The 13,415-nt window shown below is 36.6% G+C and overlaps 1 protein-coding gene across 1 annotated transcript in view; it reads left to right on the top strand.

Annotated features, from left to right (window-relative positions):
- Nucleotides 1-12,863, top strand: part of TOZ (Transducin family protein / WD-40 repeat family protein) — a 48,611-nt gene extending 35,748 nt beyond the window's left edge. The window contains exons 7-14 of the mRNA XM_087665011.1: nucleotides 726-844; nucleotides 926-1,088; nucleotides 1,231-1,477; nucleotides 1,558-1,634; nucleotides 11,213-11,329; nucleotides 11,404-11,534; nucleotides 11,608-11,782; nucleotides 11,872-12,863. Coding sequence (XP_087521137.1) covers nucleotides 726-844; nucleotides 926-1,088; nucleotides 1,231-1,477; nucleotides 1,558-1,634; nucleotides 11,213-11,329; nucleotides 11,404-11,534; nucleotides 11,608-11,782; nucleotides 11,872-12,330 — 1,488 coding nt within the window. The 3' untranslated portion in view covers nucleotides 12,331-12,863. The remainder of the gene's footprint in view (nucleotides 1-725; nucleotides 845-925; nucleotides 1,089-1,230; nucleotides 1,478-1,557; nucleotides 1,635-11,212; nucleotides 11,330-11,403; nucleotides 11,535-11,607; nucleotides 11,783-11,871) is intronic.
- Nucleotides 12,864-13,415: the final 552 nt, after the last annotated feature.

Below are 13,415 nucleotides of genomic sequence, written 5' to 3'. Positions count from 1 at the left end.
CCTGGTCTCATGATGACATATGTTGGGGAAAGTAGTGTACTTATGCATGAATTTTCATCACAGGAATGCTAGGATGAGTCTTATGCTATACCCTATGACATTGTCTTTACAAGTAGCAAGAAAGACAGGTATTTGTCCATGATGCTGAAAGTGTTTGGTATGAGAGAATAATTTTGTTAGCGCCAGTGTGTGCAACTCTGGTGAAAGGGAAAATATGATGTGTATGTTGGAATAGAGATGAGTAATGCTGTGGCTTAAGAACTAAGGTTGATGTGATTCAAGACTCTCTTCTACACACTTTACCTCCTCGCTAAACTGTAGCCATGAGTTTGCTGATCATTTTCCATCCTTCACCTGGTCTCATGATGACATATGTTGGGGAAAGTAGTGTACTTGGGAAGACTGTATGCTAATGCTTGGAGCTAAGCAGTGCCTAACAAGGAAACAGGTATGGAAATGACTGGGCTGAAAAAGGTTTTGGACAATGTTCATTCTCCGTGTGTGAAATCTTCAAGTTTACCTAACAAGGATTTTGTGGCGTACTTGCGCAGTCAGTGATAATCTGATTTTAGCAATATTTTGATCTCTCCTTGAAGCTTAAGTGTTTTACCTTTTATTGAGTTTTCTAACATTGATCTATACATACATACATATATGTGTGTGTGTGTACACATATACATATATTTCTGAACTTGTCATGCTTAATATCAAATATTCATTTGCAGATTAGGGTTTGGGACATGGAAAGATGTCGCACTATAGCCATTGCTGAAGGCCACATGGGATCTGTAGGGGCTCTTGCATTTTCCAGGAAGACCAAGAAATTCTTGGTTAGTGGTAGCAGGTATTATATTGCGTGCAATTTTAAGCAGACACAATCAGTTGTTTGTAGAGTTCTTTGACTTGATTCCTTCTGGCTGTACAGTGATCATACAATTAAAGTCTGGAGTCTTGAAGGCCTTACAGAGGCTTCTGCCCTTGAAGGTCCAAAGAAACTTTTTTCACAGTCAACTGTAGCTGCACATGACAAAGACATAAATTCCATAGCTGTAGCACCAAACGATAGTCTTGTTTGTAGTGGTTCACAGGTATGGTTCATCATTAGAACCTTTGATCTACTTTATGAATATCTTTGACAGCTCTATGTATTCCTCTAGCTGTACATATGGCCAGGCAAGTGAGAGCAAACAGATTTTTGAATTAGAATGCTTACACTTGTATTTGTGACAGGATCGAACTGCCTGTGTTTGGAGACTGCCAGAGCTGGTCCCAGTTGTTACTCTACGTGGTCATAAACGAGGCATATGGTCAGTGCAGTTTTCTCCTGTTGATCAGTGTGTTATGACAGCTTCAGGTGACAAGACAATCCGTATTTGGGCTCTGTCTGATGGCTCATGCCTTAAAACATTTGAAGGTCACACAGCTAGTGTCCTCAGGGTGTCATTTCTTACCCGTGGAACACAGATCATATCTGCAGGTAGTAACCTGAGGGAAGATTGTTAATATTTTTGGCAATATACGGTGAATTAACTAAAAATTTCTTTCTATACATCACAGGAGCTGATGGTTTGTTGAAACTGTGGACAATAAAAACAAATGAGTGTGTGAATACATTCGATCAACATGAGGATAAGGTATGCTGTGTCAGTTTAGATCCTTTAATCTGCCATGGAAATATTATTCTATTTTCAATGAGATTACTGGTATAGTTGTATACTGTACTTTGGTTGATACTTATCCTGCTCGCTTCTTTTCCTCTTTCCCAAACAACACAGACAACCCACCAGCAATAAAAATAAAAGAAAAAAAAGTGTTTTTTTTCCAGCACTCCAACGTTTTGCTTCATCACCTTTTTCCCTCTTGTCCACCCTATGCTTGTTTTGAAGCAACCTTACCCTGCTTGATACTCTTGCACCCTCAAGTAGAGGAGCTTTGGACTTTACACCAGCTGTAGACCTTACATGTGACATGTACTCCGTAAAATTGGGTAAGGCAAGCCAACAATGTAGCAGAGGTTTGTACATGTCATTTTGAAGAGTGCTAAAGACAATTTAAACATTAAGTTAGTGGAGACCAATCACTATCTTAGAGACACCATACAAAGTCTTGCAAAGTTGTTGTTGTTGGTCTCTTAATGGGACCTTCTTCCACTTAGCACCACACAAATAGTCACATTGACTAGGAGGCCATGTAATGAGTGGTTTAGAAAGTGAAACTAGATGGTCATGATCAAAGAAACAAACCATGAACCAGTGAAGCTATATAATTAAGCTCCTCAGAATGTAAATTTGGCAACTCCTAAATTTTAGGAGGTTACTATTTTTGGAAGTTACTCAAATGGAAATTCTATTCGCATCAAAAGCTCCAAACTTTCGCAAGGAACAATTTTTTCTTTAATAGCTATCTTAGATTCTTAATTATTTGAGAGACTTTAGAGTAGAGGATTTAGAAGTTTTTTTTGAAAATTAACATATGGCATCTAGAATGCATGTGCATTTTGAAAGAGACAAGTGTTCTTACATTAGTCATTTTGCTTAACACTCATCATTTTTAGCAAACACTTATCATTTGTAGCCTATACTTTTTACTTTTGAGCATCCAAGCTTCTCATTCATCTATCATAGGTCTCTCTCTTTATTTTGAACAAGCTCTAATGCTGAAATTTCAGCCGTATGCTTTATATTTGCTTATCTAGCACTCATTCAAGAAGCCCTTTTAACTCAACTCGAACAGATCAAAGCACAAGAGAAGGAAATCAGCTAGCTGACCCGTTTATGTAAAAATTAAGATTTCAAAACTCTAATTTTCGTGATCACAACAAATCAATCTATTGTGATTGTGTGTAGTTCATGCACTTGGTGCTTGTGGTTTGTTTCAATGAAATCTTGTAAAGGAAGAGGGGTTGGTTTTCCTCTCAACATGGTATCATCTCTCTCTCTCTCTCTCTCTCTCTCTCTCTCGTACGCATGTGCTGTCATTTTATTTTCATAGTGATAATTGGTAAGTTGGATAAGTTCAAGGCATTTTCATTCTCACGTTCTTCCCACGCTTATGTTGGTATTAGAGTAAGGATTTCTACCTCTATTACTGAAAAGACTAACTATGTTTGTTACAAGTTACAACTCCTATAGCATTGGAGAATTCACAATGCTTTTCATATCTATCTTTTGAAGCCTTAGGAAGGGCTTTCACCATTGGGTTGTGTAATAAGGAATCCAATGAAGTAGATGAACATGAAGAGATATTTCAACTAGAGTCAATAGCTTTTCATATGAAACGAGGAAGAAATACCTTTAGAAAAGTTCTTTTTGAATTAAAAAAATTACTAATTTAGATTCTAAATGGATACAAGAAGAGTATTTTAAAGACTATGCAAAAATACTTGTAGCTTATAAAGAAGTTACAAAACTAGAAGTGCTTCAAGTAACATCTTGAGGATGAGATGGAATTCAAGAGAAATGGATATAACCAACCTTTTGTATATCACCTATTACCAAGATGTATTGGCTCGATAATTCAAATTGATTTGATACTCATATATCTTGAAATGTGATCTACATATTATTTGAGTACTTTAAAAATTTTAAACATGGTAACCACAAAACGCGTTTCATAGGCACTGAAATACGAAATGCTTGAAATATTTTATTGAAATGTGGAATGCCTTAAGTGAAACAGTTCATTGAAGCATATTTTTAAATGAAAATGAAATTAATTTTTATTGTATTTTTGAGGTTTTTGGACACTATATATTGGATACACGTTATTTGTTGATATAAAAGGATTCACATGGTATAAATGTGTAACTTATAACTCATTGTTTATAAAGAAAACCATCTCATATGTATTATTCAACCGTTTCACTTGGCTAGGGTTGTATTACGTGCCCATACAAAACGTTTTGTATGGTACTGTTTTGTACAGGATCTGTGCATTTGTTCTGTTTTGAAAAAGTAACCATTTATTGTGTGTAGATTTGACCATTGGCACCCCTTTTCGACCGTTTCTTGAGACTATACCCAATTGTTTAAAGTTTAAAGTTTAAACTTCTCTTTCTTTCACACTTCTCTCTTCTTTATGAATCATACTCTCTCTCAAGGCTTAGCCCTTATAAAAGGGTAACCCTCTCTCTCTATCTCACCACATAAATCTGTTTGCAGCTTGCTTATCTTCTTCAATCTTCTTTAAGCTTCCATATTTTTCAAGCACCTTGCTTCCTATCTCTCTCTCTCTGTCTCTTGATGAAACAACACTTTTATACATGGTTCTATCAGATCTGGTTCTCCTTTCCTTTCCTTTTCTTTTCTATCGATGGAATAACACTACACATGATTCAACCCTAGTATAGTCCCATCATATAGTTATTTTCAGTATTGTTTCATAGGTCACCCACTTATTTGTAATGTTATCTTTACCTTACTGATGAGATGACATTAGACATGGATGTACTTTGGATTTTGTCTCATAGACCACATTGGCCTTACGTAGACGCTAATATATCTTTCTTTCTATGCCTTTTCCTTATCTCTTGTAAGTTTCTCCTATCCCTATCTCTCTCCATCTCTCTTTTTCCCACATCCTCATTCTCTCCTCTCCTTGATACCTATCTCTTTGCCTTTTCCTCTCTCTCACTTTCAAGTTTCATTCATCGGACATCTATATTACATCCTCTTCCTCTTTCTTTTTTAAATTCCTCTTCCTCTCCCTATCCTTCTTTTTTTTCATTTCTTTTCATAGTGCTTTTGTTTCTCCATAAGGCTCTTCGTCTCTACATCACAAATCTTAAGAAGACGGACAAGTCAAATTGCTACCATTGGGCTTGCAAGTTTTGTGGGAAGATGATAACAAGTAGTGTAACAAGGCTTATGATCCATTTGACCAAGGTGGATGGTCAATGCGGCCCATGTTTTTAAAAAAAAATTATAATATTGATATATTGGATACCACACCAAGGCGTGATGATATCTTGTACTTGAGAAAAAATAAAAGTAGATGAGACGATTCATGCACCGCCTTGTTGCCCTATTACATCCTATCTACAAATCTCCATTTATTTTCATGGATTAGGAGTTGGTAACCAATAGAGATGCCTATCTTTTGAATGCACTTGATAAGGACCAATATGTAACATTCTTACAAGAGATCATTAATTATAGCAATCAAAGAGGAATTGCTTTTGCTAGTGTCCTATGTTCAAAGAGACTCTCTTTGATCAAGTCTCTTTTTTGATGGGGATCCTTTGGATATGAAGTATCTAATGTCGAAAAAATTGCCCTTAGACTTCTTGCACATGTGAGTTGAACTTTTGAAGTTTGAAATTTGCATTTTAAACTTGTAAGTTGTCACCTAGAGACTAGAACCTTAAGAGTTTATAATCTTTGAATCTTAATTGCTATATGAAGTTTAAACTTTGAACATTGAATATCATTTTAAATTTTTGACCAATGTAGGATTGCTCAGCTAGTACGGTGAGAGAAATTAGTCAAAATACTCTCTCATACATACTAAGATCCGAAATAGGTTGAGCACACAATAGTTAAAGCGACTAATTTATTGTCACTCTAACTTATGTATGCTTTGAACTATACATGAGATGCTTGTGGCTAGATAGGTAAACCCTAAGTTAAAAAGTTAATTGTTTAATATCTTTCATAGCTAAATTTCAATCTTTATATTTAAGTGCCAAATTGCAACAATCAACTTATTATTTTCCTCCAAATAGGTGAATGTTGATGAGTTGAAGTTGAGTGGGGTCATCTCGAAGAGTGTCAACAAAGAGCAGAATGAGGAGCAAGAGGTTATCTTTAGGGATCTCTACATGGAGCTCAAGGAGATTGATCATCGAGTCTTACACACCCATTGGAAACGTTGAGTTGTTGCCAGAGTTGCAAGTACTAGGACCACTGCTGCACCAGCCATCAAGACTTATGTGAGACGAGGTCGAGGGGAGTTCCTCTATTGTACATGTAGTTGTTACAGAGGATGCTCGAGTTAGAGAGCTTAAGTACGATGATGATAGGAATGTCATCGGTGATGGGGATTTTGGTGCGATGTCTAAGGCCTCTTCTAGTGAGGATGACTCTTCACCTTCCAATGTATATGGGCCTGATAATGAGTCCTCATGAGTGATGAGCCATCTTGTATTTTATCATCTGGAGTCTTTTTATGAGCATTGAGTAATAGGCTATAGCATGTGCCATGACAAATGTCATTTTGTATATTTTTCTCTCACTCAATCGAACATGTTACAATTTATTGGATTCTAGTTTTAAGTTTTGATTCTTATATGGCCTTGCAATTGTTGTCTAAACTCAATCCATGGAAACTTTGTGCTTTTCATGATCTATCTTTAAGTTGCACAATTTATATATATGTAGATTGATTTTATATATAATTTTATATGTATTTTTAAATAAACGTATGAAACAAAATATTTATTCTCAAAATTTTGTGTATGTACTAAACCACACATATTCGCGTATTAAACGTATCGTAGTAAATATATAAAACCACTCTATACTTCGTGCTTTGCTTGGAACTTGCCAAAAGTGAAATGTTTCGGGGTCAAATGCTTCAGGGGTGAATTTTTTCACGGCTATCTTGCCAAGTTTAGAAATTGGATCAAATATTTATTTTTCAGTCGTCTCAATGAGATGCCCAAATTGAATTAAAAGTTTAGTTGGATGGTCAAATTGAGTAGAAAGCCTTGATGACTAATACTTTTTTACTCAGGAAGTCACATGATTAGAAGCCCATATAATGAACAGTTTTAGAAAGCAGAATTAGATACTCATGATCATTGAACCAAACCATGAACTAGTAAACCTATATAATTAAGCTCTCTAAAATTTAAATTTGGTGATTCTTAAAATCTAGGAGGTTACTATTTTTAAAAATTACTTAAATGGAAATTCTATTTGTGACAAGGCTTTAGAATTTTGCAAGTAAGAATTTTGTTTCTTAAATTCTTAACTATTTGAGAGATTTTAGAAAAGAAGATTTAGAAGCTTCTTTATCTAGAAAATTAACATGTGGCATGAAGAATCCACATTTTTCGTTTTGAAAGAGATAAGTGTCCCAACGCTACATTAATTATTTTGCTCAATACTTATTATTTCGAGCATGTCATTTATAGCCTTTACTTTTTACTTTTGAGCGCTCAAACTCCACACCTATATATTGAAGTTCTCTCTCTTCATTTAAAATTGAAATTTCAGCCACATGCTTTGTATATGCTTATCTAGCACTCATTCGAGAAGCTTTTTTTACTCAACTTAAACATATTAAAGCACAAAAGAAGGGAACCAACTTCTTACCTAATTTATATAGAAATTAGGTTTTCGAAATTCTAATTTTTAGAATTGTAACAAATCAGCCCATTGTGATTATGTATGGTTCAGACACTTGGTACCTTTGGTTTGTGTTAATAAAATCGTCTAAAGGGAGAGGGGTGTGTTCCTCTCTCAACATGGTATTCTCTCTTCTTTTTTTTCGTAATGATAATTGAATTAAGTAGCAATATTTACATCAGACCATCAGGTCAGCTAAGAAAAAAAGAACAAACACAAATGAAAGGCTACAAAGTCTCTAACACAAATATTTTTGCTATTCCGAATATGCCATAATTTATTAGCCTTTCCGATGATCCATCTCTTGGCCTTGACCATGTGATGATAGATCTGATTAGCTAACATTTTCTGGAAATCATCAGGAAGCACAAACATCCAATCTTGCTAGGGAGAGGATGGTTGTAAAGCAAGCAAATGAAAGAACCTTAGAAGCTTATCTTGTATGGACGACCAAATGTTATGATAGCCACGAGGCACCTAGAAGTGCTGATGAATACGCTAGAAAGAATAAAGACGGGGTTGCTCAGGAATGACACCATCATGGGCTTTTTGCAACCCCAAACAAGCCATCTGATTAAACTTATCTCACTGCAAATCTTTACCAAGCCAATCCAATAACTTGGAGGTAGCGAGCACTTCTCCTTGTAGCAAAATCTTCTCCTTACGAAGATCAGGAGGGCGCCCGATACGTAACATCTCTTACTAGGATGCAATCAAATGAGAAAGAAGAAAAAAATGGGAGACCTTAATAGGCCTTGTGGAGTTAAGCACATGCCACCAAGAAACTTGAATAACCGTGCTACTATGAGAGATACTAGTCTTTTCTAGGAAAAATTTTGCAATATCTGACAAGGGATGACTCTCTATACATAGTGCTTGCAAAAGTGCTAGTCTCAAAGTGATCATATGCAAATTAACATCCAATAAAGCTGCTCCCCCATCCTTTTAGGAGTAGTCACATGTTGGCACGAAATCTACACTTGGCCTAAACAATTTCCTTTCTTTTTTCACAATATGATGTGGATAGGTTGAACCAGTTCCAAAAGAGACTTCTTTAGTCTAAGGAAGTAATGACAAAAAAAACGAGACTAGATTGATCATGATCATGGTATTCTCTCTCTCTCTCTCTCTCTCTCTCTCTTGTGCGTATGCTATCTTCTAATTTCCATAGTGATAATTGATGAAGGTAGTTTCAAGGTATCATTATTCTCATGTTTTTACGCTTACGTTGGTATTAGAGCAAGGACTTTTTTCTTTGTCATTGAAAAGACTAATGATGTTTGTTACAAGTTACAACTCCCAGAGCATCGGAGAATTCACAATGCTTTTCATATCCATCTTTTGAAGCCTTATGGGCTTTCACCATTGGAATGCACGATAAAATATCAACTTGAAGTAGATGAATAGGAAGATATACTTCAACCAAAGCAAATAGCTTTTCATTTGATTAGGAAACAAGGAAGAGACATTTTCGGAAAGTTCATTTTGAAATTAAAGAATTACTCACATTTAGATTCGAAATGGATGTAAGAAGAGTATTTTAAAGACTATCCAAAAATGATTGTAGCTTATAAAGAAACTATAGGACTAGGAGTACTTCAAGCAACAGCTTGAGGGCAAGACAGATCTTTAGAGGGAGGGATGTAACCAACCTTTTGCATATCAACTATTACTAAGATGTATTCACTTAATGGTTCAAATTAATTGGATGCTTATATGCATTGAAAGGTGATTTGTATATTATTTGAGTACTTTAAAAATTTGGTTAAATGTTTATCTTTTCATAGAAGGGTGGTTAATGGCAAGAATTCACTATAATTATATTTGGGTCATCATCGACAAGATGCCCAAGAGGAATTAGAAGTTCACTTGGACAGTCAAATTGACGAGAAAGCCTAGATGACTAAGAATTTTTCACTCAGGGAGTCGTAGTGATTAGATGCTTATATAATGAATGGTTTTAGAAAGCGAAACTAGATACTCTTGATCAAAGAATCAAACTATGAAAACTTAGAAAATTAAACTCTTTAGAATCTAAATTTGGCAACTCTTATAATTAAATGGAAGTTACTCAAATAGAAATTCGATAATTTTGCAAGGAATAATTTATTCTTTAGGAGCTATCTCAAATGTTTAACCATTTGAGAGATTTTTAGAATAGAAGGTTTAGAAGCTTATTTCTCTAAAAAATTGACACGTGACATCTAGAATAGGACATGTGCCATTTTAAAAGAGTTAAGTGTCCTTACACTACACTAGTCATTTTGTTCAATACTTGTCATCTTCAACAACCACTTGTCATTTGTAGCCTCTGCTTTGTACTTTTGAGCACCAAGCTCCACACTTGTATATTGAAGCTCTTTCTTTTCATTTCGAACAAGCTCTAAATGCTGAAATTTCAGCCATATGCTTTATATATGCTTATCTAGCACTGTCTAGAGACATTGTGGACATATATAGAGGGCCGCTATGACTACTTTTTGTTTTCAAGAGTTGGTATAATCAAATTTGACATTAGGTTTTCTTTGAGGCACCTTGGTGGCGGCTTGATCACCTATTGCTTGGGTATCCATGGTCCTTTTTTGATGGTCATTGTGGTATGTACTATGATGAGTTAGTATCATTGTATATTGTATCAGATTACCCGTGATCTAGGGGAGGGTGTTAGTAGATTAGTTAGTTCGTGTGTGGGTTTGTGCATGAGCTACTAGTATATTGGGGCTAGTTTGTGGCTGACTGGGCATTTTTTGCTGGCCAACCTGATTATATTATTCATTTTTCAGCTAGCCAACTTTTTGCTGGTCATGGCTTCTTTATTGGCCATTGCTCGCTCCTCCTCAGTTATCATCATTCACTTCAGCATACTCTGACATCTGCAGGTGCTGTTGGAAAGGGAGCCAATGCTAGTGCCCACTCAGCCAGTGACTAATTGTTGTCTTGTACTGTCATGTCTTGGTGTGGATTCCACTTACCGAGCATTCCTCTTCTGAGTTCTTTTGCAGTGTTCATCTTTTCTTTGTCATCTCTCCTCTTTCTTGTGTTGCACAGTCTATTACAGCAGGTTCTCACACTTCCATTGTTGCACCCAGTTCTAACACAAGCTTTGCTAATATGAGCAAATGAGTTGTGGCTGCTCACTTTTAGCTGTAGGAAAATGCTGAAAAGAGCCAAAAATAGCACTTAGAAGCACCGCTATCAAATACCATGAAGACATAGCAGATATATGGGCATTGTGTTTATGGGGATCGTAATGACATGTAACCATGAAGGCCCAAATGTTGGCTGCATCGGTCTCATTCTTGTTGTTTGTACTTGCATTTGCATTACATAGTAAGTCCAATTACTTTTTATGCTTCTTTTGAGCAATGCACTTCTTTCATTGAGATTTGTCATGTGCTGTTGTCCTGCAGTAATTATTTATTTTTTTCTTTTCCCATCACTGGGATCTCCATCAGATGGAGCTCCAATATTATTCTTTTTCCAGCCTTGCGTTTACCCTTATGATCACTAGTAAAGAACCTTCGAAATCCACTTGGCAGAACATACACTACACAGAATGGGAATCTAAGTAATAGTAGGATATTTTTGGGTGAAAAAGAAACTGAGAAGAGGACTCTTCCTCAACTTACATGAAAAAAACTCATTATGTGATATGCACTAAACTTTCATGAAGTCATGACTTCTTGCAATTCAAATGCACCTTACTGGGGCCTAAAGAATTAGGCTCTAAATAATGGTTTTGTGCCTCTGAAGCTGTTGCTTAACTGTCACACAGATAATTGTGCTTCTGCTTTTTTTTTTTTGTTCGGTAACCAGACTGCAATGGTGCATTGTCTGATTATTATCTTGTAACTGCATTGCAGATATGGGCTTTAGATGTAAACAAGGATGAAATGTTGGCAACAGGAGGTAGTGATTCCCTTGTGAATTTATGGTCAGATTGCACCCAAGCAGATGAGCAGGAAGCAATCAAAAAAGAGGTAGAGTTGCACAAGATGAAACTTTTGTTTGGTAATGACGTGTCATTATTGCTCTGACATTCAGGTTGGTACAGGAAGAAGAGATCTTGAAAGATCAGGACCTGTCAAATGCTTTGGCAGAGACTGATTATGCAAGGGCTGTTCAACTTGCATTTGAGTTGCAACGACCTTTTAAGATGCTCAGTGTCTTTCAACAACTTTTCAGGTGCATTCCCTAGTTTAATTTGCTGCTTCAGTGACATTAAGCTTGAACTGACAACCATCCTCTCATGTTTCAGTCAGGATAAAACATTGCTGAAGGTTCATAATGTGCTGAGAGCAATGGACAAAGCCCATCTTCGATTACTGCTAGAGTACATAAGAGAATGGAATTGTAAACCGAAGTTCTGTCATGTGGCACAATGTGTACTTTTGGAGCTCTTCTTGGTTCTTCCTCCACAAGATTTTGTAGAGGTGAGACGATGCAGCAACATATGTTTATTTGCACAAAATTTGAATCAAGTGGTCTAATGAGGATAATTGTTTTGGAATCTTTTTTACAGCTACCAGGCATTGGGGAGTTGATAGAAGGCATACTGCCATACACCCAGAGGCACTATAGTAGAATTGATAGGCTTCTAACCAGCACATTTCTTTTAGACTACATTCTGTCATGTATGTCTGTGTTGAATCCTGTTGGATTAGAGAGCACCAATGTTAGTGAGCCTGCTCATTTGATGTTGAGCCATGAGGCTGACAACAAACCTGCTGTTAGCTTGGAAACAAGCAGAAGCTTTTCAGATAGAGAGAACTCTACTGATGAACTTGTTTCTACCGACATAACTAATGAGGAAGCTTTGAACAAAGGTCACAAAAAGAAGAGAAAAAGGAGGGAACTGCTGAGCAAGGCCACTGGCAATCAGCAACAGCAAGAGGAAACTGAGATGGGGTCAACAGCTGCGAAGAAGACTAAACGAAGCAAAAGACGGAAAAAGGTGCTGACAAAAAAGGTTAAAGGGTGATGTGATGGGAACTGCTTTTCAGAAGTGACATGCTGGGGAAGCTAGATGCTGCCCCTGCGCTGCTGCATTGCAAGCTTGTACTGTTGTGGGGATGTCGAGAAATCAAATTATTTCATCATGAAATTCTTGGAATGAAAGCATGTTTATGCATGCTTTGCAGACCGAAGGTGTTCTCGTAAACTATTCTGCTGAAGGTCAAGAGTTGTTTGACAGTGAGAATTTGTCACATGAAGGGTCAATTCAATTCATGTCTGAAAAAACACTTTCCTGTACAGGGTACTATTTTTGAAGTCCCAAGGGCAGATTCAACTGGTGCCATTGTTGAGCCATACAATGTGTGCTTTGTAAACTGACCACCTGATCAAGTTCTTGTGCTAGCTTTACTTATTTGTGTCACTGATGCTCTATTTGCAGGAGCTCAAAGAATCATCTATTTTTCTCACGTGTTACAAATTTGGGCACCTTGGAAGTGCAATTACTTTCTCTTGGCTTGAAAACATGCACAAAGCAGAGCTTTTATGGCAGGTTTTTGCTGGTGTCCTAGTTTATTTATGCTTGAGACCAGTTTCGTTTCTTTCAACTGTGGCACACAGTCTTCTTTCATATAGACCAGGATTGTGTGTGATTCTTAGTAATGGATTTCATTCGCCTTGCTGAGTTCTGATCACATCTCCATCACTTCTGGCATTCTAGCATCATTTTCCTGATCTCAAATGTTGGATGTCCACTCCCTACTATTGTGCCCATTCAGCTAGTTAGTTAAATCATCCACTGTACGGTTGTGGATGAATTTACAGGCAAATAGGTATTTTATATGAAATAAATAAAAATTTTGATACAAAAACGAGGGAAGTGTGGCTAGGTTATCTTACTTGAAATCTTAGCGATATCCCTATCATGCTTCAATACCACCTAACCTTGAATGCTATGTCTCCATCCAAGATACTTCCACCCCAATGTCCTCATAATAGACCTTTCTCAAGCAGGCCTACAATATCATCTGGAGGGCAAAACTCCTTACTACTTGATAGGCTAATTCCTAGTGTATATTTTTTATTCTTGTCATCCCAAAAGTACGCGATTTT

This window comes from Lygodium microphyllum, chromosome 24, assembly GCF_053477565.2.
Source record: "Lygodium microphyllum isolate KBCC chromosome 24, Lygodium_microphyllum_v1.1.10, whole genome shotgun sequence".
Lineage (NCBI taxonomy): Eukaryota > Viridiplantae > Streptophyta > Polypodiopsida > Schizaeales > Lygodiaceae > Lygodium > Lygodium microphyllum.
This window is presented reverse-complemented; position numbering and strand designations above follow the sequence as displayed.